Below are 8,386 nucleotides of genomic sequence, written 5' to 3' on the forward strand. Positions count from 1 at the left end.
GGGTGTGACGCTGGGGGAAGTACACCTGTGACTTTCTTTTATTTCTTAAAGCAGATAATTGTTTGCCAGTTGGTTTGTGGTAAGACATTAGTTCACTAATACGCATACGATTTTGTTGACTGATTAGTTGATTTAACTGACGGATCTTTAAAACTGAGTTCCTCCACAAAGAATCAAACCGTAGCACCACTTTACATCTTGTATTTACATAAAGACTTTTAGCCTTTTTGACTATACAAAAAAATTCTAATCAACTACAGACATCTTGAAGTCCGATTGATCAACCAAGAGTGGGTAGCTCTAGTAATTTAATTAGTTGCCAAGCATCAAGTTGGGCTAATGGCTTATTGTTAGATGGGCCCTGTGTCAAAATGTATTGAGTACATTTGTTTAACAAAGAAGCAGGTCTAAAGAGACGCTATCAAGTTGTGGATGAAAATGGGGATAAGTGTCTCTCTCCTCTCTTCAGATATTAATCAAATGCTTCATTGGTGTTGTAACATAAAACATTTTGGCCATTTTGGTCCAATTCTAGCTTTTCTTCCAGCAGCCTTTCACGGGTTTAAGAAACAAGAACAAACTCCTAACGTGTCAATGAAGTTAAGCTATGAGCAGCATTCAGTTTTAACTGTTTATGGTGTTATATCCTTTTAATATAAGCTACAGATTGTGCCTTTAAACAATGATTAAACGCCATTGTCCGCCTCGTGTCCTTGAGTAGTAGCTAATATGCACGGTTGCTATGCGACACAAGTAGGTTACAGCACGAGCAGCGCATTAATATTAATACATGTTACGTAAACACAGGTGTGACTGTGAGCTCATACGACTTGACCGTGACTCAGCCAATCACAGCGAAGCACTCGGAGCTGACCTGTAAAAGGTATATAGGGTAATCATCGCGTGCAGCCACCCGGAACCACCTGAGCGCGAGACGGAAAATCAAACCACAACCTGGCCAACGGCCGTGGATGGCCCGCGGTGCGCAGTGTGCGCTCCCGCATACATGTTGTAGGCTATGTTTGAAAAAGGGCCGCTTTGGGGGGACTGCGGGTGCCTAAACGGACTGCAGGGGGCATCCTAACCCTGGCGCACGGAGATCCCCCCCTCAGCTTATCTGACACGCACATGCATTGCACACACACACACACATGTACGCGCTCTCGCACGCGCCCCTCCTTCTGCCAGACTCCCAGGCCAAGAAGCGTCGCCATAAGGAACATCCTGCCCTCAACGGAGAGGGGGAGGAGAGAGAGACCGAGTGTGTGGAGAGAGAGAGAGAGAGAGAGAGAGAGAGAGAGGGAGAGGGAGGAGGGTAGAGAGATACTGTGTGCGTATTGAGAGAGAGAGAGAGAGAGAGAGACGAGGTCTGGCGTCTCCCGGTAGTAAATCTAAAAAGGTCTCGAGCACGAAAAACTCAGAGAAACAGACAGAGAAGAGAGAGAAGCGGCCTCGTACAAATCTCATTGCTTCACCGGTACCTGGACCAGCAGCAGCTCGTGAAGCCTTGGATTAAAAAGCCCCGACTAGAAGGACGGATGGTCGCGCGGACGGGCTGCGCGCTCTGAAGTTGGACAGACTACCGAGACACCGAAAGCAAGCAGCAGCAGCTTTTGTTCCCCCACCCCCCAAACCTCCCCTGAACCCCGTGAAGGCAGCGGAGGCACCGGGACGCTGTGCCCGCGCACCCCGATCATGGAGCTGCCTTGGCTGTTGGCGCTCACGGCGCTGCTTGCTCACACCGCCACGGTAAGCACGCACCTCTCGATCCTTTGTTAACCGGGGAGCTCCTGTGCTCACAGGAGCCAGGGCATTTAGGTTACATGCGTGTGCGTGCATGTGTGTGTGTGTGTGTGTGTGCGCGCGCGTGCGTGCGTGCAGTGCGCTATCATCAATGAGACAGTGACGGTCTGGGATCGGTAGGAAATCCTGCACTCGACCTACTTATCAGCCCTTATTGGACGTCCGTGACTCCCTGGGCACCCCCACCCCCCGGTTTTACGCACACACACACACATACACACACACACACACACACACACACACACACACACACACACACACACACACACACACACACACGCACACACCAGCCTTTGTGTCTCAGTGTCGGGGTTTATTGTGGCCTGTGTCCCCCCCGAGTCAGGAGGTGTGTGTGCGTGCATGTGTCTGTAATTAGCGGGTAATCTCTAATTGAGCTTGATTACAGGTCTTTGTGCGGTTCCTCGTTATGTGGTGTCTGTGTCACCAGCTCACATCCTGCCGTTATTAGGAGTGCTCCAGTCATACTGCGGCTTTAACGACTTTATTACCGGGTAGTCGCGCTGTAGGACGTGTGTGTGTGTGTGTGTGTGTGTGTGAGAGAGAGTGAGAGAGGGGGTGGGGTTTGTCCAACCTGTAAGGTGCACACAATCCCGTAACTGCTAGATAACGGTGGGCTCATTGTCCGGATGCCTGAATCCGACCAGGGGCATCCTCCCGGTATAACCGGAGGTGTGTGTGTGTGTGTGTGTGTGTGTGTGTGTGTGTGTGTGTGTGTGTGTGTGTGTGTGTGTGTGTCTTGTGTGCGCTGTGTGCTCGTGCGGCAGTGTGTTTGTTAAAAGTGGGTGGGGTAACGGGGACGTTAACGGCGATGCGGTCTGCGAACGAAGGCTTGGATGGAATGATGTCATCGGGAATCGCGAGAAGGGAAGCTGATTAGGAATGCGCGAGCCCCCACCTCCCTCTCCAGACACCTCCTCCTCTCCGGAACCATCCATGCCGAGCTTCACGCGTCTCCCCCCCATAGCACGCCCACACCTTCCGTTACCGATTAATCCAGATTTATCCTATGAGGAGATATGAGGAGGAGGAGGTGGAAGAGGAGGGAGGAAGCTCAGTGAACCATTGAGAGAAAAGGAAGCAAGCACAAAAATAGTCTAAATCTACTTTGGAATGTAAACGAACAAGAAAACATCCTGATAATAGCCTTCTAGTCTGTGTTACTGGTGCTCAGCAGTGAGTTTATAGTAATCTGTTTTATACTGCATGATGTTTTATCTCCTTTATATGTACTTTTATTCATGGCCAATTCATGATTTGGGGCCAACATGTGCTGTGCTTTGTGAAGACCTACCCTGTCGCCTCCAAAGTTGCCAACCTACTTCATTGCTGGAATGATAATTTAGGATCTACTCTTTTCTCCTCATTAAAAAAAACCCCAGAACTTTTTGAGGAATATATAAAAAGTAAGCAAATTAGAAAAGTACGGCTTTTTAAACTAGATTTTGACTCAAGACATGGCCACAAAATCACCTAAAAATGCAGAACCCACCTTAGCTCAGATTACATTTTAATGGTGCAAATTCCCTAAAAAGTATTCTAATAATTATAGGCCAATTACCAAAACCAATTGACATGCAGCGTATACCTGAGGCTTTTAAGTTCCCCCCGGGGTCTGTGGCCCCGGGGCAGTCGATTACCTTGCCTTGACTAATTACCAGCCGCGACAGTGAGTTGTTGGTATTGTTTTCACCTTGTGTGAGTGTGTGTGTGAGTGTGTGTGTGTGTGTGTGTGTGTGTGTGTGTGTGTGTGTGTGTGTGTGGAACAACCACCTCCAGAAGCAGCATTGGAGTGCTGTGCCAGGTGTTCATATGTCTGTCCGTCTGTGGACAGATTTTGTGACAGTGATAGCGTCATGACGGTATAAGATGCAGTCACAAAACTGTACAGGTGTGTAGTCGAGACCAAAACGCAGGATTAGTTCACAAATGGGTGTCGTACCGAGCAACGGCGCCGAAATTGGCTTCGCGACTGGTGTGATCCCATCTCAAAACTAGTCAGTTCAGTCTTAATTTCTTTGCTTGCGCACAATATTTGTATATTGTCAACATATTGGAGTTCCTCTGTGCTGCTTGAGCTGTGATGCTCCACTGGGTTTAGCAGGGATTTTCAACACTACACACACACACACACACACACACACACACAGATTATTACTGGGTCAGTCTATTCTTTGCCAAAGATCCTTGGCATCAAGCTGACCTAATCTGTCTCTAAGTGCACAGATGGAGACAGGTGTGACACATATAGACACATAGCACACTTACATATACACTGTGTTTGAAGTGCACAGTTAGATGCAGGTGGTGCTCGAATAACACACACACACACACATGTCAACAGTTTAATAATTGCAAGACTCACCTCAAGCAACCCAGGCCTTGAACGCACACATGACCCTCTGTTACATGCATTTGCCGACAAGATCTTTCTTTAGAAGCCTCTTGGCTTGAAACTAACTGACTCTCTGTGTGTGTGTGTGTGTGTGTGTGTGTGTGTGTGTGTGTGTGTGTGTGTGTGTGTGTGTGTGTGTGTGTGTGTGTGTGTGTGTGTGTGTGTGTGTGCGTGTGTGTGCGTGTGTTTCCTCTGATGAGTGATCCCCGCTGGGAGTATTTCCTGTTATCGGTCTTGTGACATCATATCCGGGCGACTATATTTTACATGGGAGACCGATTTTCCCACAGACATCTGTTGTATCCCACAGATAGCCAGTGTGTGTGTGCGTGCATGTGTGTGTGTGTGTGTGTGTGTGTGTGTGCGCATGCATCCATCTGCCTTCATGAGAGCGCTGACTGCCCATCTGTCTGTGTGTGGGCTCAAAACGAGTGAATCTTCACTGCCACAAACTTGTTCTCGCCAGCCCTCGCTCCTTGAAAAGTGTGTGTGTGTGTGTGTGTGTGTGGCTGAAAAGCGTTGTGTTCTTGAGGATCATGTTTAACTCATGGAATGAATCAGTGTTTTGTGCCTCCGATAGCTGACAAAGCCCCCCATAGAGAGACCAAGAAAGAGAGAAGGAGCAAGAAAGAGGAAAAAACAGCCCGAGCGAGGCGAATTGAGGGAGAGTGTGGAATGTGAGAGGCAATTTGACACAGGAAGTGGGTACTTCTCACTCTCCTGGAGGACAAAGTCCCCCCACACACACACACACACACACACACACACACACACACACACACACACACACACACACATGCAAGCTGGCAGGTAGAAACCCATCGTGGTGTGGGAGAGGTATTTCAGGTGTGTGTGTGAAAGGATGGGTGAGGGTTATGGGGGTCGTCTTCTAGTGGATAGAGGAAATGAAAAGGATCTAAGTTCATATCCGGAGCTGCATTCAAAAGGCCAACGTGGACAGAGAGAGAGAGAGAATAATGATGGCCTTCAGTGTCTCCTCCCTTTCGGCTATTTATGTGTGTGTGTGTGTGTGTGTGTGTGTTGGATGTATACACAGACTGCTCACTCATATCTGAAAGCAATTCCTTATCACATGGCATGGCAGATGTGCCGCATTTGACTGAAATTAGTTTTTCTTTCTCACGGAGTGAAGAAAGTTTTCGAGCCTGATTCAGCTCGGAGGGGAATGGAATTTCCCATTTACTATTAGACCGATAAGAGCGCGGGGAGACGGAGGAACCTGCCTTCACAATACCTGTCGTTTCTGTGTGTCCTCCCTCTGAGCCCAAAGAACAATGGGAGCTCAGAATCTGCACTAAAAGCTCAGCCGCCGAATAGAAAACTATCAATATGAGTGATGATAAATCACAGGCCGTCATTATTGTCCCTGAGGGAGCTCAAAAGACATTGACGCAGCAATCGCTTTAGGTGTCACAATATTTCTAAGGTCACACACATTTTATCTTTCAAACGTGCTTATGAATTAATCCATGCTTTTATAGATTACGCTACAGTGTTTCTTTATATTCCTGCTGCGCTGCAGCTTGTTTGCAGAAGGTTCAAAAGGGTTGACGCCTGTCTCCTCTACCAAAGAGTGCAGGGAGCTCATCACTCCGGTGTTGGCATCGCTCCATCGGCTACCAGAGGATCTTCAAAGTCAATATGAGATTTTTGGTCAATATTAGTCAGCCACTACATGGGGAAGCCATGAGTACATAGCAATGTAAAGGAAACATGTAGCTCTCACTGAATAGTTTGAGGCCTAAGGAGGTAGAGCTCACGAGAGAGTCCAACAACGTAATGCCTGTATGTGTACTAGAACACGTCGACTTTCTCCTTTCCTTTCTCGTTAATCGTCTCACGACCACGTTCAGATTTTGACCAGTGCCCGACCCCAAAGTGGTTAAATGTAGCTCCACTTCAAGCAGCTTAAACAGCAAAGTGCTGCATATGCATTGTCGCTTAATGATGTAGCAGTCACCGGGGCCATTTTTCTGCAGAATGAATACGTTTACTTGACACTTTGTGTCCATTTAGTTGATAACACTTCAGTTCTTTTACTTAAGCACTTTAAATGCAGTGATTTTACATTACTGCATTGGTGTTTTCACACAAATACAGGATCTGAATGGATCTTAAAATACATTTGTACCTGCCAACACCCAGGCTGAGGTGCCATATTGTTGTACTTTCTGGTCGGTGTGGCTCTCTGTTCACACTGCCAGTCACAGTTTAGAAAGTACCTGTTTTCTTCAATCATTTGGCTCCGCGACACTGTGCAACACTGAACCTTCCCTGTGGAATGTGTTCAAGTCATCCCACGAATTAGAAAGAATGCAGTTACAGCCTGAATCCATCCCACTGGAAACATTTGGCTCCTCTCATCACGACCAGAAACACACACACAAGTGCCGGCACGCATTGCTCACATATATGCACCGATGGACATTAACATTAAAGTCCTGATTATCTTACACACACACACACACACACACACACACCCTCACACACTCGCAGTGCTAGTGAATAGTTGCGGTGCTGTGTAGCATTTTTGTTGATTCAGTGAGTCAGAGGGAGACGGAGAATGCTGGAGGTGTTTTAGGTAGGTCAAAACGGGCTAGAAACACAGCTCGTGTAGCTACTAAACACACGCTAACACACACACACACACACACACACACACACATACAGTCTCCCCTGCAGTAATTGGGCAGTGCTGTGCAGACATACTCGCATACATATTCTCTGGAGAGGGGGGGTTAGATGAATATAGAGAGAAGAGGAGGGAGGGAGGGAGAGGAATGGAAAAAAGGGAGGTGTACAGACCACAAGATAATGAGAAGGAGGGAAAGAGTGGAGGAAGTAAGGATGGAAAAAGAGTTAAGGTAATGGCGAGATGAAGATGCTAGATAGCAGAGGGAAGAGCGGGAAAGAAAGGAAACGGATCGAGCGCTGAGTGGTCGAGAGAGGATGTAAAAAAAAGAGCCAAGGGAAGGAAAGGAGCAGGAGAGGAGGTTAAGATGGGGGCTATTGGGACGTGGAGACAGAGACGGAGCGGGGTGTTGGATGATGGGGATGGATGGAGGGATGGAGGGATGTGGAGTGGGGGTGAGGGTGGGGGAGGGAGGCAAAGCGCCGCTCACTCCCAGGAGGCCGCGCTCTACCTGCTCTCGGCGGCCGTCGCCATGACAACCAGCATGGCTGCCGCTGTCACAGCTTTATCGCTGTACTTCTCCCCCCCCCCCCCTCTCCATCCCCTCCCTCACCTCCTTTCTCCCTCCTCTCTTTCATTCCGCTTCTCCTCACCTCTTCTGCTTCTCTCATTCACAGCTTTTCATTCTCTATTTTCTGACTCTTTTCCTGCTCCTGCTCCCTCCTTTCCTCCTCTCTTGTCCCTCTCTCCCACTACGTTAAATTAAAAAGTACAGACAGTAGTGTGTGCGTGTGTGCGCGTGTGTGTGTGTGTGTGTGTGTGTGTGTGTGTGTGTGTGTGTGTGGGCTATTACAAGACTCTAAATTAGAGAGCATAAACGCAGTACCGGCTCCCCAAACCACAAAGCATTCAGAGTTTTCTGTGTGTGTGTCAGAGCTTTCGCTATAAACTAAAACCTCAAAAACAGGGCGCCTCCTTCCCACTAACAAACCTGTGTGTGTGTGTGTTTGTGTGTGTTTGACAGAGTGAGAATCATAAATGCCGTCCACCAGCATACTGATGTCATTTTCCATTCATTTAATTCATGTATGTATTTTGATCTCGTTACGTATACGTCTCTCTTTCCTCACACGTTTCCGTGTCGACGGGGTAATTAGGTTAACGAAGGGCCGGATGGGCGGGGTCATGCCCAGCTGAAACCCAATGCGATCCAATGGGATTGCTGGAATGTGCATTTCCTGGCAGGTGGCTGATAAGAGCTGGCCGAAGCCGCGATAAGGCCTTCAAAGTCCTGATCAGACCCTGAGTGTCATCGCTGAGAGGCTGGCCTCCATCTGACCTCCAGCACACAACTCCCCCGATCTCCCTCTCCATCTGTTGGCCTGTTTGTTGATGGCAATTCTGTCAGCAACTTCACATTTACTCCGTTTTGTCACTCAAACTTTTGTTTTGGAAAATTTTTTCCAAAAAGGGCCCACTTACTAGCTTCTTCTGGAGCATTCAGCCATTTCAAATGG

At 48.0% G+C, this 8,386-nt stretch overlaps 1 protein-coding gene across 1 annotated transcript in view; it reads left to right on the top strand.

Annotated features, from left to right (window-relative positions):
- Positions 1-1,345: 1,345 nt before the first annotated feature.
- Positions 1,346-8,386, top strand: part of sdc3 (syndecan 3) — a 33,868-nt gene continuing 26,827 nt past the window's right edge. Inside the window, exon 1 of the mRNA XM_079175680.1 lies at positions 1,346-1,749. Within this exon, the coding sequence (XP_079031806.1) occupies positions 1,696-1,749 (54 nt within the window). The 5' untranslated portion in view covers positions 1,346-1,695. The remainder of the gene's footprint in view (positions 1,750-8,386) is intronic.

This window comes from Pholis gunnellus, assembly GCF_910591455.1.
Source record: "Pholis gunnellus genome assembly, chromosome: 16".
NCBI lineage: Eukaryota > Metazoa > Chordata > Actinopteri > Perciformes > Pholidae > Pholis > Pholis gunnellus.